Source organism: Anas acuta, chromosome 17 (assembly GCF_963932015.1).
Source record: "Anas acuta chromosome 17, bAnaAcu1.1, whole genome shotgun sequence".
Classification (NCBI taxonomy): Eukaryota; Metazoa; Chordata; class Aves; order Anseriformes; family Anatidae; genus Anas; species Anas acuta.
In genome coordinates this window covers 8629092-8656576 of record NC_088995.1, presented here as the reverse complement: position 1 = coordinate 8656576, position 27485 = coordinate 8629092, and the positions used below count along the sequence as shown (strand labels likewise).

General features: G+C 46.9%; 1 protein-coding gene across 12 annotated transcripts in view; it reads right to left on the bottom strand.

The window, feature by feature from the left end:
• Positions 1–3058: 3058 nt before the first annotated feature.
• ADORA2A (adenosine A2a receptor) overlaps positions 3059–27485 on the bottom strand; it is a 29243-nt gene continuing 4816 nt past the window's right edge. For 6 of the 12 annotated variants that reach the window (XM_068701355.1, XM_068701352.1, XM_068701347.1 and 3 more), the window contains exons 2-3: positions 15944–16821; positions 3059–9248 (exon numbers count right to left, since the gene is read on the bottom strand). In XM_068701355.1, coding sequence (XP_068557456.1) covers positions 8288–9248; positions 15944–16293 — 1311 coding nt within the window. In that variant the 5' untranslated portion in view covers positions 16294–16821 and the 3' untranslated portion in view covers positions 3059–8287. Of the gene's footprint in view, positions 9249–15943; positions 16822–16989; positions 17009–21941; positions 22045–23031; positions 23711–23753; positions 24000–24525; positions 24546–26647; positions 27075–27485 lie in introns of those variants that run through there. The other 6 variants (XM_068701354.1, XM_068701353.1, XM_068701358.1 and 3 more) reach the window with 6 other exon arrangements.

Sequence of the window (27485 nt, the reverse complement as noted above, 5' to 3'; positions counted from 1 at the left end):
CGTTTCTTTTCCTTCTGTGGCCCAGCAGCAAAAGGTTGTATCAGCACGGATTCAAAATGACCTTCATCCAGCCTGGATCAGCACGGCCAGAGATGCTGGGTCCAGCGCACCTGCCTGCAGAAGGCTTCGGCATCTGCCACTGTTCAGCCCTTCAGCACACCTCCAAAATAGGAGCTTGGCAAACAAAGCTAACAGAGTGCATTGCTAAGCAGAACATTCTGCCGAGTCCCGACACCAGGACTGCATGTTATAGGGCACTTGCCAATTCCTGAGTCAACTTTATTTATTATACACTAGAAAGGTCATGACGAATCTCAAAAGATAAAATCTGTGTCTGTCAAGCCGCCTTCCTTGTTTTCATTGGCCCAGACCCTCATGTTCCACACCAACAATAACAGGACATGGGTTCAAGAGGCACCACGAGTGCAGCTTACCCTGAGATAGCCCAGGCTTGTTTTGCATTCTTTATAGAACTGATCCAGGCTGCTCAGTTCTCTCTTTATTAGGCCTTTTCCCCCCCCTCTCCCTTCTAGACATGATCCCCACACTGCACAAGAATCTTGAACCCCTTGAAACCCCAAAGCACAGGCACCTGAGACTGTCACAGCCTGGATGATGCCAAACGCCCAAATGATGCAACTGCAAGTGTGCCAGCAACATGAAGCATCCAACCGAGATATGCTTAACCCCCCATTTAGAAGTAATATCCCAGACTAATACCAACCCCAAAGACCCCATGACTTCACCAACAGCTGAAGCAGCAAGATACGCCGTGCACATGGACTTTCTTCACTCTCATTTTGAGCTGTTATCTAATCTCCTTGCAATAGGTAAGACAAAAATTCTGAGCTGCCTAGGGCTCCAGGTAAATCCTTGGTAAACAAAGCCTGAGCGATTGCAGCTCCAGGGCTGTCAGTGTCCACACCAGCAGGTTTAAAGCCTGCCCAGGGCTCTGCAGAATTTGCAGTCACCTCTCTGGAGTGCAGCTGGACACTCCCCAGGAACACAGTCCCAGGTTTGGAGTTCAGTGTATTGAGCTCAGACCACACAGTATGGATTTGCACTCCAAATAACCTCATCTTTACACAGTTTACTCTGAACCTGCAGACTGAATCCTCTTTTCCAACTCCTTGCCTTTCACTTGCTGAGAAATCACCCTGCTACTCTCAGCCCTGGACTTGGCTTAGGTCATTCGGTTTGATGCACTGCAAGGATGCCACTTTTCAAAACAAACCTCTGGTTTTCTGAGATGTGCATTTTACTGTCACCCAGCAGAATCTCACTGATGACTGCTGCAGCCTCACAGCAGAGCAATGATGCCACTTACGAGAGTGGTGCAGCTTTCAGCCCAAAACCTAACTGTCCCATCCCCTGGGTCATATCTGAGGGAACCTCTGTTATTCAAGCACCATCCCATTTTTATTTTATTTTTTTCTCAGAACAGCACTGAAGAAGGGACAGGGAGGTAGGAAGAATGCAGCTCCACTTACTATTCAGCGAGACTCCAACCTGCAGTGAGTCGCTTCATCTAACTTCAGGGATCAGAGGGGGATTCCTCCCAGGATCCAAGCTGGCAGAAGTCTCTCTCCCTGACCTGAATGAATACATGAGGAATCTCACTCAGTCACTTCAGTCAAATGCAAGACACTGGGAATCTCTCCTATGAAAGTAAATTGTGAGGTCCACAGGGCCACAGAAAAGATCCTCAGAGCTTTTAACTCATCCAAATTTCTCCTTGAAATACATGACTACGAGCACAGCAGGCAGTTGTATGTGCTATTCTTAGCAGCAACGGCTTCCTGTTTGGGGGCAGAAGTGACAAGGAAGATCCTGCTGCTTTAAATGCTGAAAAAAGCCTTTTAGCCAAAAAAGATTATCCACCCATTTGCAGGAAAATCACCATCCTCCACTATTCCATCCTACTTTAGCATTCAGAAGCATCAATTCCCCATTCCCGCAGTAAATATTGCACTAGCAAGCTGTATTGTCCCTCAGCTCAGGCAACCACAAAAGCCCTGCAAAGTTTCTGGGTGACCAAGCTAAGGTGTAGATCTCTGAACTTAGATTTCCAGATGAGGCCAATTGTGTAGTTAAACTAGGAGCTCTTTCTGTTCTTCTAAGTGCTCGCTTTCTTCCCTGGGCCAGGTATGGCCATTGTTCCCCTGCAGCTCCTGCAGACACCCATTGTTCCTCCCAGCTCCTGGCCTTTGATGCTGCAGAACAAAACGCACAGTGTTTGTGAAAGGAGGAGAAAAAAAAATGAAAAAGCTTTTCAATTACACAGTTGGTTGAACAGCTCAGGCACAGCTGGCTGCAGAGCACCAGGGCACCAGCACCTCTCCACGAACCAGGGCCTCCAGCCCAGCTGCAAAGGGAACCAAAAGAGGGAATGACCAGTAGCTGATGGTTATCTGGTGAACTTTCAACGCTTCCCCATTCCAAATGCTCCTGGGTCACACAGACTTTCACTAACCTCCCCGCACACATTTAGTAGCTGCCAGCTGTGGAAAGCTGGAAATTGTTCCTGCTGCTTCCTGTCAACATTGGCCTGAGAGGCACCACAGTAGCATTTAAATTCACTGCCTCCATTTCCAGACTAATTTGGCTATCAGGCTGGGGCTAGCTCAGTCTGAGCAGTATTGGCAGACAGGACAGAGGGATGAAGTAGCGGTGGTGTAACAATGATGTCTGATGTGTGGAAGGAGAGCCAAAGGGCTGAGATGCTCCAGTAATAGCTGGCAAGGTGGTGTGCTCCAGGTATCTCCTCCAGATCCCACTACGTAACACTTTGTTTCTGCTGCTGCAGTGTTCTGGGCAAATACAGTGCTCTACCTTGTGTTCCGTACGCAGCTGTAAACTTTTATTGCCAAGATGACAGATCCCAGGATGTCAGGGATGTTGCGGGGCTTCCAGTTACCTGAGTCGATGTTAACATCTTCAGCAAAAGAACAGGTAGTGCCAGGGACAGATCTATGGAAAAAAGCTAATAAAATTATAAAAAAATATTTATGAAACAGGGTCAGCCAGCAGGATCTTCCTTGGACAAAGACACTCACACTCTCTTTTACAAATATATTTTATTATTTTAATGCTTATTAAGAAATGTAACCAAGACAGACTCAGCAGCACCAGTGGCTCCTCACTGCCCAGCAGTCTGATGACTTCACAGATATGAAAATTTCACAGATTCAAAACAAATAAAAAAAAACAACTTTGGTCAATGCACTTTAAATATATATGCATGCACAGATTCTCCCACCCCTTTCCCTCCCCTCCCACTGGTAACTGACAAACAGAGGGAAAACAACAACTATATTCATAAAACATTTAAATTAAAAGAGTAAGTGTTTCCTAGTGACAGCGTGTGCAGCAGGGTGTTCATAGTGTCTTGGCTCACTGACCACAGAGACAACTGCTCCACAGGACGGGGGCAGGAATACCAGCTCCTGGGACAGAACCAGGGAAGCAAAGGATGTTCTCAGATCAACAGGTTCCAGTCTTGAATTCAATGCATGCTTGTGTTAAGAGCCCCAGCAGACGAATAAGACAAGGAGTTACACAGAACGCTGTCCCCTTTTGGGGATTCTCAATCTGTTAGGTTCAGTCACCTCTCATGCAAACAAGGAACGGGGGTGATTTTAGTTACTCTTGATGTGTTTTACTGTAAAGAAGGCCAAAAGCTCAGGGCTAGAAAGACAAAGATCCTTGGTCTCAGAGCAGCCTGATGCCTAGAACAGATCAGGAGAGAACTGACTATTAGGCAGCTAAACCTACCAAACACCACTAGAGTATTATGCAGATTTAATGCATCACAGCAGTTACAGCATGCTTACCCTTCCCACAAAACAGCTGAATTGATGAGGGGGAGAGAGGGGCGTTACTGCTCATGTTCATGAAGCAGAAGGGCTTTTGTTACACCTGAACGCACTCATGAAATGAGACAATGCATCTGAAAATAAGATAATCAAGAAAAAATCTCTCTACCTCAATCATATATAGACCAGAAAAAGTCAACCCTCTGCAGATATTGGGGCAAGGCTGCCTCCCTCTCTGCCGTGACCCCAAGGAGCCATGAGACCACACATCCCTTCCAGAGTCCTTTCTCAGCAAGTCATGCCCTGGGCTCGTGCCAGCCCCACTCCCCCGAGACCATCTGTGCAATCCCCAGCACCTCCCATCACATTCCCACTCCCCTGAAATCCTCCCAAACACATACCCTACAAATCCTCCTTCCCCACCAAGATTCCCCGTCTAACCCTGACACTCCAGTCTGCTCTCACACCTTAAGAGACTTTCCTACATCCTCCAGCATCCTCTGGAGCTTCTTTTCAAAGAATGATCGAAGATTCAGAGTACTCCATGTAACTCCCAAGCTCATCTGCACAATACACTCACAAGCACCAGATGGGACCAGTGGCAAGTCCTTTTTGCCTACAGCAACCTCAGCTGTCCTACCGTGACCCTTTGCTAGTGCCCTCTGTCAAACCAGCATCAGCCTCTTTCTTCTCTTGCTCAGCTCTGAGAGCTGCAGTTTGAGCTTGCATAGAGCTTGGAGATACTGCTGATACAAAACGAAATTGCAGGACAAAGTTGTAAGTGCATTTGCACACACAGAAAGCAGTGCCCTATAGAGAAGACAGACCTAAGAAGAACTCTTGATAAAATTACTCCTGGCAACTGATCAGAATTTTACTTTCTCCAAAACCCTATAAAGCAAATAAACCCTGGAGCCTGAGAGTCCCAAGGGAATGCTGAAATTCATGGAATGCCCTCACACCAAAGAGGCACCACATCGCTCTATGGGTTGTGAGCCATTTTTAGCAACATGTTCCAATTCAATGAAATTAGCCTCTTCTTACCCCAGCTCTTAATTTTTGGACACACTGCACCTTGGATTCCCAAGGAGATCTTCTCTAGCCTCTCCTGATGGTCACCTCATTCTTCTTTTCGTCTTGGTACCGCCTTTGCCTATCAAGAACAGCTATTTCATTAGCTACATCTTCAGCTGGGAAGAAAATGGGGATATGAGTGGGGAAGTTAGGAAAAAATTATTGAACTTTCTAAAATGATCCTCGCCCTGTGTAGTTTGGCAGAGGTACTTTTCTTGAGACTGGAGGGCACTGGCAGAAGGAGAAAAGAGCAGGCTTCATTGATAGGACCTTAAAACTTTTTTTTTTTTTTCTCCAAGGCTTCCGTCCTTTTTCTTTTTTTTTTAAATAGAAAAAAAAAGGGATGGAAGCCTTGAAATCATGATCCCAAGGAAACAAATAAGAATTCCAAAATTCTGTTCAAAAGGTTCATGCTCTCCCTCCAAGAACTGCTTTGGAAACATCTTCTGAAGGTCCATCTCAGACATATGTTTGCCAGAAGGCACGCAGCATGTGGTGCAATTGGCCATTCTTCCTTCCTGTGACTAGACTTCCAATGCTATATAAAACACGCTGCCTCCTTACACCCACTGCACTTCCTCCTACACACATCCCCTGGCCCCTTCACATATCCTTTTCATTTCACATCTAGATCACTGCTATTGAAAGGGACTGGACACCCTTTGGGGGCACGTCGCTTGGTGAGACAAAAACTGATTTCAAGACATCTGGAAACGCAAAGTCAACTTGCATGGCGATCCAGTTGGGCAGGAAAGTTTTCCAGAGAGACAATCTTAAGTGTGTCACATCAGCATAGATCAGTCCTATTCTTGTGACAAGCAAGCAACTCCCATAATTGAGTGTGAAGAAGCCCAGGAAACAATAGAAAGCAACCAACCTACATCAGCTGTTGAAAGTCTGATGCAACGTGGCATAAAATATCCCTTTACAATGGCAACTAAAGCCCAACGGGAGACACTTCTGCACTCGCGTGTGTTCCAGCACATGAGCAATGCTGGTATTTTCCCACACTTCCTTCCCTGCTCTGCTTCTTTGTGGACCTAATTGTTATTGACATGAATACCGGATGTAATCTTGTGTTATTCTTAGAAACATTTCAGCTCCCAGCTGAGGCCCAAAGAGTTCAGACCCCCATTTTTCTGACTGAATTCCTCTGCTGCTGTTTCAGGAGGCCAGAGGAGTCATACCGCACAATCTACAGAAATATTCCAACAAGACAGAGTAACAAGATCCCAAAACACCCTACAAAGGAACTACCTGCAACGTCAGTCACAGAGAAATAGCTTAGTGTTTGTTAGTGGTGCTGCAGTGATAATCCACTCCTCTGACGTTAAGACTACGTGGAAGAGCCGTGCCAAGAAAGCAGCGATTCAGCTGAACTGCAGAGTCTATTGTTCTTCATACTTGCATGTCTTCCTGCTAAGGATGGGGGTGGCAACCACATCTTTTTCTCCATCTCACAGTAAGCTTTGTGCTAGCCTAGAGCACTTACATACTTGAGCACATTCAACAGTCTAAACCACTCCCCACTTTCATGAAGACAGACTGGTAAAAAAAGAAAAGTTTCTTCAAATAAAACTGACTTTCATTCTAATACTTCACAATATTTAAAATAAACATGGAATGAGAACACAAACCTAATGTGCTCTTCCCCAAATATCAAAATTCAGTTCCCCTTTCCTTCCTGAAAATCAGATTATTTGGGTTCTGAAACATTAGTGGAGGGACATGAGGAAGACCCAGGGTTGTGGGCTGATACCTCTGATGTTTTCAGCTATGGAAAAAGTCCAGATCCCTGGAATTACCAGACTTTTAGTCTTCTTGTAGGACCATGTCTAGTAGGACCTGCCTGTCTCTCCAGAAGGCTAGTGGCATTGGGCATGGAATATTTGTCCTTAAAACAAAGGCTGGACAAGATTTAGGTAGAATACAAGCTAGCATGGCAGTCTGTCATCCTTGAGCTACCACAAGTGATAACTGATAGAGCTAACAAGTGATACAGGAAGTTACCAAACCGCCATGAAACTGCTCTACCACAAACCATACCAGTGCATACCTTTGCTGCGGAAGATTTGCCTCTCTCTTACACAGACTACTGCAGTTTCTAAGCAGATTTCCACTACTACTGATTGCTGCCAGCTCCTCAGAGTAGGAACATCTTCTAATCAGACAGACCCTGGCCTCTGCACTGCAGGGACACATCAGGCTTCACAGTAAAACACATCATGAAACAACTGAAATCACAGGAGAAAGGTGTTTAAATAGAGCTCATGGGGATTCCAGAAGTAATAGGTACGTCCTGTCCCACATCGCCTTCCTCCCCCTTTCCTCTTCCACCCCCACCCTCAAAAAAAAAAAAAAAAAAAAAAAGAGAAAAATCCCATCCCACAGCATTTTGAGTGAGGATGAAAGCTTAGGACCATGGAGATAATTTGCATTCTGGGATCCCAAGACAAACATAGACACAGAGGGAAAAAGCAGTAGCCAGACAGTGCCCACGGGCCTGTGGACACCTCCCACCTGATAGCTCCCCACAGCTCCTCAGGGCACACCCAGCCCTGCTATCACAGCCCACTGAAAGGTCGAGCACCACGTCCTGCTAACAGCCCTTTTGCTAAGGGAGCTCCGTATTATGGTCTGGGTTTTCATTATTTGTTTGACAGAGTGGAGAGCTATGAGGTTATATTTGTCTTGTGCATCTGGAACACTGAGCGCTCAGGGAATGAATATGAGTTCTTGCCCGTCTTTATAACTTAACATAATGGAATCTAAACAAGACAAGAAAAAATGTCCGAACAACCTGTTGCAGTATAAGCTTTAAAAACACGAACTGAAAGACAAAATGTCATGGTTGAAGGTATCCAAAGTTCCCCTCAGGTAAATTCCTCCTCCAAACAGCTGCTGGCATCCTTCCTGACCAATAGATGTTGCTATCCTCCTTCCATTTTTTCAGGGCCAAATAATTGGAGGCCCCTCCCTGTTGCTCCTTGCAATTAAGTGAATACTTCCAGCCATGGTTTAATTTCTGTTGGTAAAGACAGCAAAACTGACGTACAACCACAGACACACAGTACAGCAAAACGTCATAATATGCTCTGCATCGTGAGAGTCTCCCAGTGCTGACCTTGGAATGCCATCTTTGACCTTGGCACTGCTCTTGGTGACAGGCCAGCGTTGGGTAGCGTGTCCCCCTCCTTTCTTAGTCCACTTCGATGGTCTCTTGGCTTTTCTCCAGTCTGGTATTTAGGGTCCTCCCAAGAGTCCTGGGTACGGACCCCTTTCTCCACAGCAATCTGGATACACTCCTCTCCCCCCGCCCCCCAGACTCCCTTTCTGCCACGGCAGAGGCCACCCATAGAAAATAAAATAATTCTACCAGGAAGACTTCGAAGGACTCATCAGGAAACATCAGCTGCTGCGAAGGCTGTGCTTTCTAGATTTGAGTAAGACACCTGGGCATCAATTAGCTCTTCGCTGTGAAGCTCCCTCTTCATGCATGCATCTGAGAGAATTCCATTTCTGCAGGAATGCGGGAGATGCCCATTTGTCTCCATGTCCAGAGCATTCCCGTTCTGGTGCCATTCCAAGACAGCTTTGCATTTGTTCAAGTCCTGCTTTTCAGGATCCCTGTGAATCTCTCCATTGGTGTACACCTCCAACGCATACTCACTGATTCGTATGCTGGCATTCTCGCCGTCCCCACCATGGGTGGAAGTCCTAATGCTGGCTGTTCCTGCCTTGAACTGCTCCTTCCTGCCCAGGATATGCTGGCTGATGATTTTGCGGAAGGTGTATCGGAACTCCCTGATCCGGTAGGCATAAATTAGAGGATTTACCACCGAGTTGGCATGAGACAGGATAATGGCCAGATACATCAGCCAGAGGGGAGCATGGGCACAATTAGGGCAAAAAAGGGTGAAACAGTTAATAATATGTAGTGGAAGCCAACAGACTGCAAACAATCCAACAATGATGGCTAAGGACTTGGCCGCGTGGACTTCCTTCTGCAATGTGGAGCGTGAGCGCTCCCCATGTACCATCTTGTTCTCCATCTGCTTGAGCTGTCGCCGGGCTGCCATGAAGATTTTCAAGTAGATACCAAACATGAGGAGGAGGGGCAACAACACACAGGCAAAGAAGTTGTAGTAGACCATGTACTCCATGGTGACCACTGCCTCAAACAGGCACACCACCATACTGTTGCTGCAGTTGATGGGAGAGGATTTATTAGTACCCAGCTCTTCAATCTGGGAGCGCTTGTGCCACCCTAGCATTGGTGTCAAGCCAATGATGAAAGATAACACCCAGCAGATGGCAATGATACCTTTGGCTCGAGAGCCAGTCACCAAGCCATTGTACCTAGAAAGCAGAGGAAAAAATGGGAATTACACCAATATCATTTGACAAGCCCCTGACACCCAAACAACAGCCCAGTGCCCCAGAAGACAGCAAGAATGGCACCTGCTTCTTCAGATGGGTCTTTGAAGTGCTGTGCAGAACCCACCCAGCACAGCATGGACTCCATGGTACCACTGCATGCTCTCTACTTCCCCCCTCTTTCCTTTTGGCAGTGACTAGGCTACAGAACAGCAGGGAAATTATTATAGTTTTCATCTGTGTACCTCCAACTAATGCACAGGGATCTCACAGCCTGGATAACTGGCAGCACTGCTCTGACTCTTGGTGGTGAAAACCACTCTGGCTCCTTCACCGAAGGCTGAGGTAGCTCCTCCATTCTGCCAAGGGAACGGGCTTCTAGCACAGAATTGCTTGGCCTGTCTCCCAGTTGATCTGCGAGCCAAGTGACACCAAAGAACTCAGAGGCACAGTGCTGCTGGCCCCACATCCACGCTCAGATAAGCTCTGGGGAAGTCTGCTGCTGAGTGAACTGCAGAGGCCAGGTTGGCATTCCCTTGCACAGCACCTTCAAGGAGTCCAAGAAGCCATCATTAAACTTCCTTAAAAAATGGAGACAAGGCCAGCAGTTTCCCTCAGCAGCCCAGAAAGTTGACGCCGTTTAAGTTCCTCATAAAGGAGGAATCGAGCTAAGGACTACTGCACTGCACACACCAAGGGCAACCTCAGTGGTGAGGATATTGACACCTGGCTCGAGCCTGTGCTCCTAGCAATAAATCCTCCACGATCTGCTGACAGAGCCGGGAAGCAACATGGTAAGAACCTGACAGTGCAACCAGGGCCCTCAATTTGTTGGGAACATCAGTCAGGTCCCAAGGCCTCACAGGTTACCGTGAGCCCTGAGCTTTCTCCACCAGTTCTTTCTCTAAAAACCAAAATCAGGGCAACAGTTTGACATTTCAATGCAATTTCCTTTACTTGGTAATGCTCAGTGTAGAAAGCGGATAGCTGGGTTCCCACATTGTCCAGCGTGGGTCCCACACTGTGTTTGACCCCATGTGTCTGCAGGCAGACCACAGCAGCTCCGGGCTCCCAGTGTTTACCCAGTGCTCCTTCTCCCTCCGTCCCCAGAATCCTCTCAGCAAATAAACATTTTTTTTCCCTCCGACAAGCCATCAAAATCTTTCCGTCTCTTAATGAAATAGCTAATCCCACAGGTTCATGCTCCTATCCCAATGCCAGTTCAAAACAAAGGCGGGGAGGTGCTGCTTGCTCTGGGCACAGCACAGAAGGGAGATCCCACACACACTTTAAATCCCTGCTGAAGGACCTTGGGAACAGCTTGGCTCCACACATGACCTGGCAGGCCTGAGTCTCCTTTCCGCAACTGCATTTCCAAATTGGAAAAGGAGGAGCGGGTGAGGGAGTCAACCACACAATTCCCAGCACCCAAAACACATTTAAATCCACCTTCCAGAAATCAGGGAGGGATTCAGCTGATCCCTGGAAACGAGAAGGTTTCTCCAGCAAGTGGTGGGTCCTGATCAATGCACAGGGATGGCAGCAGAGAAGCTGCTTACATTCAGAGCTAATCAACACAACAAAACAGCATCTGTGCTTTGAAAAGAACACTTGGGGAGCAAGAGGTTGGCTGAAGGCACTTGAAGCCTGGAAAAAAAAAATCACAAAACCATGCAGCCCTGGAATTGGCTACATCTTGTCAGAGGAATTTTGAAATTGTGCAGCTGTTATCCCACGACTAGAGATGTCCCTTCCCTTCCACTAAAAATACATTCATTACTGCTCCAGGCAAACAACCCCCCCCAGCTTCTCCCTCCCTCTTACCCTCTGGGGATTCCCATGCAACAAACTTTACAGGCTTAGGAACAGCGCTTAACCCAAGCAGCCTGCTGCTTCCCAGCTGCGGTGTGTCGCGCTGGCAGCAGGAAATCTCAGCCCGTCAGTGCATTTCCATAACGCCTCGCTCAGTATCTGCAGGAGGTAAGAGTGAGAGCTCACAGCATCGAGTGACAGTGTGTGGCACTATGCTGGCCAGGAACCCACTGAGGAGAGACTTGGGAGAGCTTCATCTCTAGAACCCACATGAGACGCCGCCAGCTGACCTGGTTGAGGTTGGGTTACTGCCAGATGGACTCTCCTGGCTGCCTTCTGGCTGCCCACTCAGGGAGCTCCCCAGGCTGGCACTGAGGAGTTTGTGTACCTGGCTAGGTGTCTTCCCAGGCTCACAGCAGCCAGGCCAAAGCTGCTGTCTGTCCCCCCAGTGCTCTGGGTAAGTGGTAAGTGCAGGGCTTTCAGGAAGCATCACATACAGCACGAGCTGCTGGCACCCCGATGGAGGAGAGGCAGCCTGCCAAAAGGAGCTGCTCACACTGACAGCCCCTGTGCTGCACAACTGGCGAGCGGCTTTGTGGCACGTCTGAGGTGTCCAGGCAGCACTGGACTGTCTGTGCACGAGCTCTTCTTGTGCTTCATGGTTTTTAACAAATCACTACAAACGCTGTTCACTTGGCACATCCCCCCGGTGCCTGATGCTGCTGCAGTCACAGGGGGCAAACAGGAGGAGGATATTCTGTCCCTACTGCATGAGACTGGAAACGAGATGCTGACAGCCCCAGCTCACCTAGGAAGTCGTGAGCAAGAAACCAAACCTAGACCTTCTCATGCACCACCTAAACAACTCTTTCCCACGACTCTCAGTCAAGAAACTTCCTCCTGTTATCAAGTGTAACTGACACTGGTGTGTGACTACGCTGTGGGGACAGGATGGGGGGGTCCCACAGATGGGCACGGGGCTCCCAGTGGCAGTGGGCAGGCTGCTCACAGCACAACCAGCTCCCAGACTACAACCTTGGCAGCAGCAAGTTCCACTTGAAGCCACAAACAAATAGCACTGCTTTCAAAGCCATACCCATGGCTGTTCAAAGGAAGAAGGGAATTATTCTTTCGTATTAGATTGGATCTGGCCATACTGGCCAAGATATGGGCCCACGTAGGAAATGCTTGGTGTAAGGTCAAAAGACTTGCAGTGAGCAGGGAAAGACAGAAGGCCAGTGGCACTCAAAGCAGCAACGAAACATTAAGTCACCAATTCACTGAATCAGATGCTCAGATATGCCTGTTTGAGGAAACAACCCTTGAGAATTAAAGGAACTGCTGAAACAGACTGTTCTCAGTACAAAGGTCCCTTCCGAGTCCTAGACTTTATTCAGGGCTTTTATCCATCTCTCCATTTCTTCCCACCCCGACTTAGAGAAAGCAATGCTTCATGCCCAGCTCCCTTAGCCCCTGGCAGAAAAGCAACCTGTCACCCCACTGCCAAGCCAGAGCTGCAATTTCAGTCCCCACTACACGGGATAAACGTGGCCCGATGCTCCAAGTGTCAGGGAACTGCACCTCAGCAAGGCTTTCCCAGCAAAGCATCCCAGCGTCAGCTCCAAAGTACCTTCCCTCAGAGGAAAAGCTCTCCAAGTTCCTGTAGCTGGCACCAAATGGCAAGCACACGGATTTACGCCTCAGGCGAGCACCTGAAGCCACCGCACAGAGCAAGCAGCAACCTAAGAAAACTTTTCCATTTGGCTGCAGGAAGAAAGAACTCCTCTCTTTGCATCAGAGCTACCTGTCCTTCACCACGGGAACGTCTGCACCACAAGTGCATGCACGAGAGCACGTGGCTGGGCACAGCGCCCTCGCAGCGTTTCCTGGCACCAAAGAGCCTGGAAAGTGGCAATTGTTCTCGGCCTGTGACTTCATCCTGGAGCTCCAACTCACAGCCAGTTTTGTTCAGAACACCCAGGGGTTTTATATCAGCGACCGCAGGTTTTCAGGTACCTGCCATGTTAGGGAGACACTGTGTATTTAATGCTACACCGAACAATGGCTCGGGCTCACTTCCTTGGGAGCGCTTTATTGCTACTTTCAGAGTGCTACACTTGTACTAATCCTGGCAGCATTCTGCAAAGCATTTGGGAACTGCCAGAAAGTTTTTCAAATTCTGCACAATGTTTTAATTATTTGAAAGGCAGAACCCATAAGACATTCTCTAAAGAGGTTTTTTTTTTTTTTTTTGTATGTTTATGTTTTTAGCTATGCGTATCCTTCCTCACTGCATTTTTTGGGGAAAGGTTCTTTTATCCACAGAAAAATCACTCCATACATAACACCAGTTATTTACTGAGGTGTTCAACACTAAACAGAATCAGAAATCCCACTCTTGTTTCCTTAATACAGTTTATTTGTGTTGAAACAGGTATCCATTGAGACATGGATATCTTTCTTAGGACAAATTAGATATTAAAAAGTTGAAGAAAAATAGGTTTGGCCCTTTTTCATTTCTCTAGAATACACACAAGAAGTCTATTTATTTTTAAGAGAATTTATCAAAACAGTATTGGGAATGCCTCGTTACCTTTTCTGTCCTCTGAAAGGAGAGAAGTACTCCCAGACATTAAAGGATGGGGCAAAAACATTGCATTCTTAGTGGCAGAATTTTCCTTCCAATCATTTGACGCACTTTTGAGACAATCAGGTGTTAGAAAAATAAAAAAACAGAAGAGGATGTGAGCAGTCTGAATCATACCACATTTCCCTCTTCAGCTAATCAGCTTTCACTTTCTCAGTGTGTCAGAACCTATAAATCTAACGGTCGTTCATCCATAAATTCTTCTGAGGAAAAGAGAATTGACAACTTCTTCATTCCTACTGTAAAAGGACAAACCAGTACAGGACAAGGAGGGGGAAGAACCCATGGATCTACCTGTCGGTTTCTATATCCAATAAACTCCACGGTTTCTGGAATGGAAAAGGGTGTGTTCTGTTTTTTCAACAACAAAATAGTGAAACAGGTACACTGCCCAGCACTGGTGCAGTCAGATTTTACTAAAAGACTCTACTGTGGCTATTCCAGGAAATTAAACTGCAAAGACAATATAATTAGAATAGTACCAAAAACGGGCAGAAATCCAGATTTCTAAAATCCTTTTCCTGGCAAGATATCCTCTTAACAGTATGAATGCTTAAACTGTCAGCACAAGTTTTCAGAGTTAACTTATGAGAGATGAGTTGAAGACATCAGACCTTTTCAAAATCATTTCAGAGGCAAGCTACCAAAGGCTTCTCTACACATGCTTCTTTGTACTGTTTATCAGTACATTGGGGTATGACCTGAAAACATCTACCTATATGTAGAAATGCAAAAAAGTGGAGACAGTCCAATTTATAAGTATATTGATAGAGCTTTCCTCTGCAATGGAATGGAATTGTTATTCCTTACAAATGCCCTAAAGCAGAGGCTGTAACACTTAAAACTGTAAGCTTGGAAGCCAACAATTAACGGTAATGTTAGAGCAGCACGAGCATGCTGGGACAAGCCTTCAGGAAAGACTTTGCTGCACTGGTCCACATGGAAAGGTAATCTCCACAGCCCTAGGGAAAAGAATGCTTTCTATTTTTGAATGGGACGTCTGTGTTCATCAGCATAAGTGCTGGATGACCAAAGTACTCACAAGAGACAAAACCAAACTGGACAGCTCGACACACGTGATTTAAACTTGACAGGAGAGAGGAGATCCAAAACCTCAAACCTGAGAGTATAATAATCGGAAATTTGTTCTGTTTTTGCAGCCACGTTTCTTTTTCAGCAGGATAGGAAGCAAGTCTCTCCATTTGTGAGAGCACGCTGCATCCTCCTAAGGATGAGAGAGGAAGGAAGGAGACTCCTGTATGCTCTGCCAGCGCTGGCCTCTCTTGGGGCTCTCTCTGCATCTTTCAAGCTTGCTGAACAACTTGCAAGCACTGTCACAAAGCCTTTAATTCAAACCCAGCCCACAACACGTAGTGCTGCTCTGCACCCACAGGCAAACAAACCCCATCACAACAAAGTGCTTCAGGGAGGCTGAGCTGAGTAGCAGCCCCTGTGCATGCAGCAAAACTTCCCCTTGTCCCACATCAGCCTCCCTGGTTGCACACCAAGTCGCAGCCAGTCTTATTCAGCTTTCAAGCTCTAGGAAGAGAAGGACATTTAACTCCAGGGTGGAGAGCACAGAATAACCACCTTCAGGGCTGGAGTGGGGACAAGCTCCTGCCTGGGCTTAACACACACTTTGCGTGCAGATGCAGCTGGAGTTAGTCCAAGCTTCTTCATGGCATGCTGCCTCTCCTCCCTTCACATTTAATGGACCCAAAGGGAAAATCCCCATCCATACCCTCCTACAAGCCTGCTCCACCAGCTGCAGGCAGAGTTCCCCGTTCTCCCCAGTAGGAAGAAGACAAGCTGACCTCAATCCCCTTTCTGTCCCCACCACGTATTGTTCTAGCTCCACTTTCCCACTGCGATCCTTCCGGTGCTGTTGGCCGTGGCTCAGAGCACAGGTTATTGAGGTTATAGCAAAATCCTGTCTAAATATGGAACGGCAGCTCCTAGGCAGCACCGTTGCAAAGCCGTGGACACAGGCTACGTGAGATCAGGGAATAACAGGAAAAAGAAACAACCAGAAAATCCAGCAACCAAGGTAGGCCCCTAGAAACATGAGCTTTACTGCCCCTGCCAAATTACAAGGGACAAAGCAATGCTGCTCATTTAACTTTCCCCTCCTCAGCCCACCTTCAGATCTGCTGCTTTTACTGATGCTCATTCCTCGCTACAGAGCCCCCCTCTGCCTCCCAGCCCGTCCCGTGCTTACCTGAGGGGTATGCGGATCGCAATGATTCTGTCGATGGCGATAGCGAGGAGGCTGAAGATGGAGCTCTGAGTCAAGACCAGGACGAAGCAGGCAATGAAGAGGCAGCCATAGAAGAAGGCACAGAAGCCAGTGCTGATGGTGATGGCAAAGGGGATTGCCAGCACTCCCACCGCAATGTCAGCAGCAGCCAGGGACACCACGAAGTAGTTGGTGACGTTCTGCAGGTTGCTGTTCAAGTAGACTGCCCAGCAGACCAGGATGTTGCCCAGGATGGCCAGCACCGCAATGACCAGTTCCAGGATGATGTAAGCTATGTCTGAGAGGAAGTCTTCCTTCCCATGTACTAGCATGGTGAGAGCGACCAGGCCAACGTGAGAACGTGCCAGAAAAGCTCAGCGTTCATATCTGCAGAGCACTGAACAGCCAAGACACCTCAAAGCTGTCCGGGGTCTGAAGAGCGCTCAGCTGCCAGCCGCCGAGGGTGGCTCACCCTCACACCTTTCTCCACATGGCTGCCGAAGATCTTGGCAGGAGCAGGTGTAAAGAGAAGAAAACAGGGCCTGCCAACTCCAGCCAAGTGGATTAACCAGATGTAGAGTAATTCAAGCTCCAGCAGATGAATGGACAGGAGAATACCTCACGCAGCCAAACACTGCTTCCCAGGCCCCAAAGTCCGGCAGGCAACACGACACAGCAAGTATGCTGGATGGCAGCGTCACATCGGTTGTGAATTTTTGTTTCCTGTTGACAATCACGCTGCTAGTCATGGCTTCCTGTCATACACACCATCCTCTGGTTCTCTTTTTCCCTTTTTCTGCCCAGGACTTGGGAAATATTCTCTTCAGCTGAAGCAAACATTCAACTTCTTCTGTAGTTTCCTTTAAAGAAAATAATAATAATAACAATAAACAAACAAAAACCACATACGCTAAGTAATCAGCTCCACAGCGGAGATGGAAAAAGCAAAATCTCATTAAAGTGGCACATTAAATTGATAACGGATATTAAACAGACCTAGAAGAATACATCATTGGCAAAAGTCTCACATTTTGTCTATCCTGAAAGCTGCAGGGCCAGGCCCAAGGTTCAGGAAGGCAGTATTTCACAGTGGTGATGAGAAACAAGGGACGTTTTGTTTTTGAGGCTACCAACTGAGCTGGCACTTCAGCAGCTGCTCACTAGTCTGCCCTGAAACATGAGAGCCCCATTAATTACGCCCTGGCAAGCGCCGTGGCTGCAGGGAGGCAAGGTGGAGGAGCCTTTTTACATACACCTGTCTCCCTCCGGTCCCAAACCCAGCACTGGGCCATCACGTGCTGCCCACCCTCACGTACTTAGCCACAGAGGCATGCTGCACAAATATGCTGCTCTGCGATGACACGAACATTCGTTCATTCACAAGGGCATGATGCTGCTGGCATGTGTTCACCCTGTTCTCGTACCTGCTTTTTTCCTCCAAGTCCACAGATACTGAAACACAATCAGCAGCAGGGAAAATAAATAGTTCAAGGCACCCCAGAGAGTACTTATCAGTACTCTCCTGCTGAGAACAGACACCCTTTACAAGGGTCTCTTTAGGTTCCTCTCCTGCAACACCATCTTTTTGCTCACATAAATATTCACCCTACAGGCAAGCCATTTTATTTGCTATGCCTCTATTGTACATAACATCTTTCTGCATCCTCACATTCTGATACGCTTTATAGATAAGGTCAGCTTGATTCTTTGACCAGCCAGAAACACACCCAAGACGTACCCCTCCCAGAAACACACACACAGGCACAAAGCCACCAACATCTCCTGGAGCACACGTTCACGTTCCTGCATCATACCACATAAACCTGGACTCAACACGGTGCCGTCTGCAGGGAAATCCAATCCCTCCAGCTGCCATTTCACAGGAACAGATACACATCGTCTACATGTGCATGTGCTTCATTTGCACACTGATCTTGCAGGTCACCTCACATCTCTGCTTTCAGGTGTGTTTCACCCCAGTCTCAGGTAAAAATATAGCAAGAGAATACAGTGCCCTGAGCTTCGTTGCACAGTGAAGAGAATTGTTTGCTGTCTTACCCTGTTATTCCAGAGTGGGTTTTAAACCTTGTTTAGCAGACTTTAGTCGAAATATATTTTCTCACTAATTTAAGAGAACAGCAACTTGAAACACCAGAGTTGGGAAAGAGAGACATTGCACTAACTGAAAAATGACTCAGTTTCAGAAGCAGCATGCGCCTCCAAACCGAAAGCTTTTTGGTACCTCATCCACAGCTGACCTGCTGTGGTCTAACCCACTGGAGTTTCATGCCTTCACAGTTCACTGTTTTGAATTCAGAAACCTAATTTCACAGGACAAAATAAAAGGGTAAAGACAGCGATAATAAATGAAAATATGATTAACTCGTGATTCACATCTGATCTCAGGAATATAATCTAATTTTAGACCTTTCATTGATTTAGAGCTCTATTGCTAATGCTGCATTTGAAAGGAAAGTGAATGGCTCTTGGTGGTTTGGATGTGTTTCAAAAACCTAGCTTCTCTCCACCTTCAACAATCTTCTGTATGTGTTTTGTTCGGTTTGTGTGGAAGAAATGAACAGAACAGATTAGTTTGTGATATAGCTATTAAGAGGGAGATAATGATCATCCATTTAATCTTTTCTAAAGAACAACAACAACAAAAAACAAGTCTCTACATTATCTTTTTTAGCAAAAACCCCGTTTGTCACTGACCTCCCATAGATTGTTTCATTGTTTCTACCTTCTGAAATTCCAGGGATGTCAGCGATGTGCTCCTACATCACTTCTGCAGCATCTGATTGTCCATTTCAAATCTCAATACGTTTGTTTCAAGGCAGCAATAATGAAAACTCCCCAGCCCGACTTCCAGAGAAGGAGATTTGAGTTAATATCAGATAGAGACAAAGAAAATTGGGAGGGAAAGAAAACAAAGGGCAAGATGAAAGCTAAACTACAACGCTTCGTGTGCGAGAGCAAGAAAGGGGCTAGTGGGGGAGAAGGCAGGAAAAAGGTGGCAGGAGCCAAAAAAACAAACAAGGGAAACAGTGGGGAAAAACAAGTCCGTAAGAGAAACACCGTGCACATCCGTCAGATGAAGGCTCTAACTGGTTCGGGCTCCCATTTTGTTTAACCTGACTCTTTCACTGGCTCATCTCAAACATGTTTTCCAACAGGACATGGAGTGAAGCAGCAAACCTACACAGCAGAGGTCCCCCTCATGGCAATCATTCAGCACAAAGAGGAAGCTGGATTACTGACAGCTCTCCACATAACCTGAAAAAGCACAATGCTGGAATATGAAATTTGATGACCGCATCACAAACTGTTCTCTAGCACTGCAGTTTTTAACCTTCTCCTTCAACTGTGTGCTTCACGGCCTGATTCTAACTTTTTAATACGGCTTTGAATTTGTTTGGTCCCATTTCCCATCCCCCTTCACAAACAGCGGCCTGACAGTTGAGCCCCAGCTCCAGCTATTTATCCCGAGGCAAGCTGTGAGATGTTATGCCCCGAAGAGGACAACATGTCCTTCCACCCCACTCTGCTCCCAGATGGGCTGGAAAACACTTAAGAGTTCTGCAGAGCCAGCACATCTCAGAAGAGAAATGACCAGAGCTGAGCAGGTGTCCCAGCCACGACCGAACAACATTTTGTGTCCGCTTCACTTCAGCGCCAGAGCTTCTGCAGAAGCAACTGCTGTTAGAAGCAGGAATTATTATTATCAGCCACCCAACGCAGCACGTCAGGGGCCTCACTCGCTGCTTACAGAAGGTGTCACCACCCACGAGGTTCCCGTATTTGGCCCAAGCTTCCCTCTCGTTTTATTCACCTCTCGCAATGTCAGCCTGCTGCAGCCTTTACCCAACGTGATGAGACTCAAATTGCAGACACATTTGCCACTTGCTTTTAAACAAGTACAGGTCCAGTCTTCATGTGTATATGACTAGAAATTTACTGCACAGAGACAAAATGAAATGCAGACCACCTAGAAAAGAAGACATACCCAGAGGCAATACAGAATTTATTATAGAAGCATCTACTTCATGCACGACCCAAAGGCTCAGCAACCAGGTCTGACAATACAAAATTAATTAACAACTTGTTTTACTCACTGGGGAAGTGTATATTTAACAGCTCAGGCCCTTCAGGGATCAATATGGCAAGCCTCCTGAAACTTCAGGAGAATAACCTGTATCACACAACATGCTGGACAGCTACGATTAGTATTTCTTCTCAAGCTCATGTTTTGTTTTGTTAATTAGATTAATTCTTCCTTGATACCTTGGGCTATGTTCCGGCTTTCTCCCCATTATTAAATAAACCTTTCTTGCCACTCACGAACCTGTAAAGCTGTTGCTCTGTTCATTTTTAGTGACTTGGAACACTCTGTTCTCTCCCATATTTCAGCCTCAGTGAAAAACTGCTCCTTGAAAATTCAATAAAGCATCTGAACAGCATGTTCCCATGGAGCAATTCAGCACTGGAGACCAAGCAAGCTTTTGTTTGGCATCTCCAGTTGGCTTTGGACAAAGGTGTTGCCCCTTCACTCTCCTGAGCACCAAAAGATCAAGGTGAGCCTTTGGCCACTGCTTGCTTCCAACCACCCACCTCGAACAAACTCCTTCCCAGCACTTGGCCTCTTCAGGCTGAGCTCAGGCACCTCAGCTTTGGCTTCACGCTGGGAAGATGATGTGCCCTCCACACCACGTGCCAGACACATGACACATCTGTGACACTTAGTTTGACAGCTATTCTTACATATTAGCAAAATCTCCTGGGGTACAACAGTCCACAAGGCACTCAAGACATCTATGGGCATGTAGGTGACAGGCGGCAGTGTCCCCAGTCTCCAGAAAGGATTGGTTTCTCCTCGTCTGCTTCAGGATGGTGCGAGCAAGGCAGCAGCACAGCAGGCAGCTCGGAGGCCACGGGGGAGTCTTCACCAAGCCCCATTCCACAGATCACAATCTACATCTCCTGACAACATGACCCTTCCCAGGTACCAGCCACGTACACATTACCTAGTTCCCTTAGGGAAAATCCTTGCATTCACACCTGGCTGCAAGCAGAGAAGTAGTGCTGCTACATCGTTTCCTACTTTCCAAAGCCTGGAGGGGGAGATGCTTGTCAGTTTTTATGCTCTCAAAGCCCTTCAGCTCAAAGAGGATCTCACTATCTTTTAAATCCAGGTTTCCAAGAAACCTCGCCTCTCCCCATTTCTTCAGAGGATCGAGTCACAATAAACAAGTCAATGTGCACACAGGCACTACACAAAAAGCTCACTGCAAACAGTGAAAATAGCTATCCTTCAGGGGAGAACAATGTGAATGGCAGCAACACTTTCCAGCATTGCCTCCTGGTTTGCTTTCTGAAGTTTGGTATTTTATAGTTCAGAGAAGCTTCCCCATAACCCTAACTGGTCGCATGAGCCCGGTGTGCTGGGAGCTGTTGGAGAGCAGCCTCTCTGCCTCCCTGCCCTACTGAAGGATGGAGGGACGTTACAGCATGAGGCAGGAAAGAGAGCAGGATGGAGGCATCACCCTTCTCACCATGACACAATTTTTCTGATTTCCCTATTCGCTTGATTATTGGCTGCTGGCTACATGACCTTTAGGTCATCTGCTTTCAGTAATAGGAGGAAATTAAATATTAATAATAGACTATTTCCCTCTAGACTGCTCTTTGTTAACAAAGAATACAAGTGAAACAAAGCAGGCAAAATTATCATCACTCCATGCTCTTGGTTTTCAGATACCTGGAGCACTTGCAGTTTCCCTCAGGCTTCCCTGGAGTTGGAGCCACCCAGTGTCCTGGCACACCTGCCTGACGGACACCCACACAAGGGCAGATCACGGCAATGACCAAAATTCCTTGTTCTATCCCTTAGTCTTAGCCTTGCTGAGCACCATTTCAGACTTCACCCAAAATATTCTAAGTTACCGATGCTCTGACTGAGGAAAAATGCAGGGCCAAGTACCTTTTGAAGTGCAGAACTTGTCTTCCTTTGGGAAGTGAAGTCTTCCTCCGATGTAAACCCTTCAATAGGGCAATGGAACAGCTTTGCAAATTCTGCAGAAATACTGAACAAAATGGAGGCTTCAGCTTTGCTGAACTCAGTCTAATCCCATCTTACAGGAAAACAGCAGCCCTCCGAGACTTAGAAGTTGCACTTCACATACTTGTGAAAGACAACAGAAATGGCTTTTCAGATCTGTACTGCCCCAGATGGGGAAGAGAGACAAGATTTCTTCTTCTGGTTCCCCCTCTGTTTCAGTTCAGGCCCAAAAGGGAGCCTGAACTCACACCAACAACAAGCACAGTGAATTTGGATGCAAAGTTTTTATTGACGAGAGGATTACTGGATACACCCATGCTACTGCACCTGTGACAGCTACAAAACCCATAAGCAATCATACCCTTCAAGCCTGTCGTGTGTCTCTCCTCTACCTGTTTATTACCAATATAAAATCACAAAACAAAATAGCCCAGGAAGAAAACCCCACTGAACAATAAGAAAGGTCATAACGCTGATGAGCTGGCTAACAAAAATGACTAATCTGAAACCAGTGCTTCAGCTTCGCCTCCTGCCCTCCAAGTGCTAGGAGTGGATTAATTCTTATTGCAGTAGCGGAAAGGAAGACTGGAGCAGAACACATTTGACCATTATTTTTTCCTAAGTGGATGTTATAAATGTTTAAAAGCAAGCAGGGAAAAAAAAAACTCACAGTAATTATTCCCATTCTAATGGTCACAAAAAGCCAGGGAGGGCAAAACTAAGTAAGGCTGAATGACCAACAGTTAAATAAGCCAGATCAAATAAACAAACAAAAGGCAAAAGACTCTCCTGTGTCCACTAGAATAAAGCCTTACTGGGCAGCAGGCATCATGACATCCCCCCAAAAGGCACAGAAACATGGTGGATTTTTTTTTTTTCCACTTGCATCCAGGATTGGTGATGCTAATTTACCTACAGTGGCATTTCCAAAAAATAAAAAATAAGAAAATAAAGCACTCAAGTAAACTCTCATAAAACAGACACGTAAAAAAGCATAATTAAAACAACCAACCTTGGCCAGAAACAAGTTACTACTGCCAATATCATCCACAATGTCTCTGAGGATCCATTTTTCTTTTCCTGTGTGAGGAAAGAACTCAAAAGCAAATTTTGCCTCCTCACAGCCCCACCAAAACCAGCTGTGTTCACACATACAGAGCATTTCCTTCAAGAACAAAATAAGAGAAATGAGGAAACAGGATTTCAAGAAGAGGTGACCCACTGAGGAATAGAGGCCAGGGAGGAATTTGCTCCGAAAATATTTGTCATATTGCTAATGCATCCATTCTGGTATACTTTAAAATAATTCAGTAGACTTCTCTCCAGATGTGACTTCATCTCTCATTTTTGTATGAAGTTTCCAGACAGGCAGTTCCGAATTAGGTACATCTGTTGATTTTGCTGTATTTTTATCCAACTCCCGAATCCTATTTGCCTTCCCTAACGACAGGCTTGCTCCCCGCCAGGCCTCGCAAGCCCCCTCGCTCCCTGTGGGCTCCGTCCCTGTGCAGGTTGCAAGTGGCGTTTGCCCAGGCTCTGCCCCCTAAAACAACCCCACCACAGCGCAGGGACTGCTGCCGTACCACGTCAGCCAACATCCTGTCTTCCACCCTAGAAGGAATAAAGCTCTTTCCATCTCCCCTTTATGTGGCTGAAAACGACTCCCCAGCTGTCCTTCCCTATCCTAATAAAGGCACCGCACGCTACGAATGGAGATGAGCAAACCCTACCTACCTCCGAGCCAAAGCAAAGCTCTCTCATCTGTGGCTCATTCACTGACCCCTCGGAGCAAGGGTTATAGCTGAGGACCCACCAGGAAGCTCCGTTCCCACCCAGGTGGTTTGACTCATCTACCCAGAGCACAAAAAGCAGCCCAGCCTCCGTTGGGTTGCTCACACAGCCCATCACATCCTTCCTCCCGGCTCGCCCCCTTCTCTTATCGTTTTGAGCCGTGACACAGCGGCAGCACTCAGCCCGTGCCCCACAGAAACGGCCGTGGTGTGTGCCCCAGCACCCCCAGAGCTCCCCCAGCCCCACTGACCTCCACTTCTGCTAGGATGGCTGCTCGCTGCTGGCTCCATCACAGGGATCACACGTGCACTCCTCGTGTCCTGCAACCCCGTATCAGCTGGGTTTTGGCCGATACAGGCTCCCTGCTCCCTCCCGTGCCCTGGGGTGCGCCCTGGACCCTCACACATGCAGGCTGTGCACCAGCACGCTTCACCCTGCTTGTTTCACCTCAGCTCATCAACCAGCTACCACTGAAAAAAACATTTAAACTGATGATGCTGGTGTTGTGTGTTCATCCCCAAATCCAGACAAATGACAAATTTTCTGCCTACTTAGTTTGGTTCCAGAAACTCTTCTTTCCCCCCCACACCTCCTTTTTAATGTGCTTACCCTGCCTTGCTAATCCCCGTTTGCTCTGTTCCACACCTCCCCAACCCTTTAGCGTTTCTGCCTCATGGTCACAAAGCTATTCAAGACCTTTTAGGGCTCTACCAACCTCTGTGGGTAAGGAAGAGTTGATGCTCTGACAAGGTCTCAAGGCCACGTGCTCTCCTTGTCCCTCCCTCTTCTGTTTGCTGTGACTTGCACCACACTTCTGTCACTCCTGCAAAATGACTTGCATTTTCACTATCAGTCAGCCCCAGCAATACAACAGGCCCTTCTAGAGGTACTCCTCAAAGCGAACTGTTTTCCCCCCATCCCCCCCCCCCCCGAAATCTTTGATTATAATCCAATTTAGGAAGAACTCTCCACTCTTGCTGCTTATTGATCCCAAAGTCTCAGCGTTTAGCTGATGCTCTGAGAACCCTGACAAAGCCCTTCCTTCATTTCCTAAGTCCTTGTGCTGTGGTAAAAGCACATCCGCTGGCAAGTAACAGCCTGCTGCTTCTGCTCGCTTCCTCCTCCGACTGCTTGGGCCAGAGACACCCAGTTCTGGTGGAGAGAGCGTGCACTGCTGTGCAAAATGACATTTCTACAATTTCTTTCCTTCTACATCAAACCATCGCGCTGGAGAACCAGTAGGCATTCATAAATCACTTTATAAAACATTTTACTGGGCTGAGCAGCTTGGTAGCTGTTTATGAGCAAGCACGCTTGTCTACAGGAAGCTGAAAGACGACCAGCAGCAAGTAGCCCATTACAATACAAACAGCTCTACCGCACTTGAGAAGTGGTCCCTCTCTCCCCTGAGAAGATATTTTAGTTTCTGCGTAATAAGAGACAATAAAAAGCACCAGCTGTAAAGGAACCAATTACCACCATCACAATAGCTGAACCAGGACAGACCAGAAAAGGAACGGCAGCGTTTGACTTCAAATGCAGAAGATGTGAGTCAAGCCAAGATGGAAGCCAGGGAGGCACCCAGAGCAGGTGCCCACACACTTTTAGTCTCTCAAGAGGACTGTGTCCACCTCTTGCTCGCTGAAATCACACAGCGTAGCTGTATGGTGGCTACATGGAGTAAAAGGAAGATCTCCCTTCAAGAGAGGGGCAGGCAAAACAACAAAAACCATCAAGGAGTCCTCTTCCAGTCTTCAGCCCACAAACACAGCTTCTTACCTTCTTGTATCCTGAAGAGCAGGCACCACGCAGATGTTCCAGAAAAAAGAATCCCCCTCAATCTTCTAGGTCTACCCATGTTACAACCCGTATGCATCATAATGCTCCAGCAGAGTTTGGATCAGCATTTAAGCAAGCTGACAAAGTCAGGTATCTCACTCTTAACAGATCCAGCTAAAGAGGCTGGATTTCTGAGAGAGAAGCACTTTTTGGAATTGGGGTATTTTAAAGAACCCCTGACCAGGCAGCCCTTAACACAGGTCATTTCTCCCCAGAACCAAAGCTGTAGAAGACTAAACTAACTTTAAAAAAGTCAGTGTTCTTCCCTGCACATGCTCCAGGAACTGTAATGGTGCTGGTGCCTGCCCAAGACAGTCTGATGTTATTTTCCATCGTCCCATTGAACCTGGGCACTGACCTGTGGATTGGACGTATGTGGAAACTGTAATTATTCAAATCAATTTCAACCACATGTCTTTCTTCTGAAGATCGTATTAAACAACCACACACTTAGCTGTCTTTTATCCTGGGAAATGTTTCCTATGGAAAATGCCAGCCTGTGCCCAGGTATACGGATCTAATACTGAAACCAAAGCTGTTATCAACACGGAATACGATACTTAACAGCCTACTTCCCTTAACTCCTTAACCTTAACAACTGATTCATACCAGGATCTGGCAATCCTATTCTGGGGGAACCTCAGCAACCAAAACGTCAGGTCGGTGTGTAGAGGACTTTGTTGGTGTGAGAAGGGAGATGTGGATAACTGGGCACACAACAGAACAGACGAGGAGAACAGAAACACTTTGGCTCCCCTCGTAAGAAAATGAAAAGGAGATAAGAAGCGAGAGGAGGGTTTGTAAAACTGAGCCAAAATAACCTCAAAGAAGCAAGAGCAGGAGAAGAATGGCAGAGACATTGAGATCTGAATACTAAACAAGGAAAGAAACTACTTCTAACAGGAAAAACAGTGGAAACTTCACACCCACAAAAAGATGCATTAAAACAGCAAAATGACACCAAATTACACTTCCCTGTGTTCAACAGCATTACTCACTCAGATGCAGAAGGACTCTGGTGCAGAGAGATATGCAGACATGACCCCCAGCTGGCGCTGGCTCGGGCTCAGCTGAGTGAACGATCAGATCCCTCTCCTGCCCTCCTTGAGGAGCTGCTGAAGAAGGAGCCACACGTGTCCCTGTGACAGGAGGCAGGGAGCGCTCTATCTCGGCTGGCTGGCAGATAAAAGAGCCCCAATCTGCAAGCACCGGAGGCCTCCTGAGAACAGCTGAGTGCCTTCCACCCTGGATCTGAGTGTAATCACAAATGCTAATCGACGCACAGACAGGAGCCCAGCATGTCATTCGTCACGTCTCCAAAGCTGCAGGAAAACCCCCCTTTCCTCTCCTTGAAGCAGCAAGGGACAGGAAGATTCCCTCATCCTCTGTACAAGAGAGCCTTTCCCTCCCCCTGTCCCTGGCTCAAACCATCTCTGCAAGAAGTTTCACCCCCCGCTAACTCCTCCATTGTCTCAGATGCATTGTTTGCAAATGTTCCCTAAAAATGCAGTGGAAAGTATTCAGTATTCCTGTTTTTAGGTCTTTCCACATCCCCATGTAACACCTGGCCTTTATCTTGTTACCTGTCAGACAGTGATAAGCCTGCTGCATGCAACCTCTGACCTATCATCGAAGATAAACACGATCCATCTTGTAGCTGTCATTTCTTTTCAAATCCTGCCTTCCACTGCTGTAGTTGTAGCAAATTACTTATTTTATTTGGGCTTGAAATGTGCAACTTTTCAAAACATATCGAGATAGGTAAAATTAAAAATAACACTAGCAATAGCCTCAAAACAAAGTTTCAAGCCTGGTCTTCCTGGCACTGGATTTACT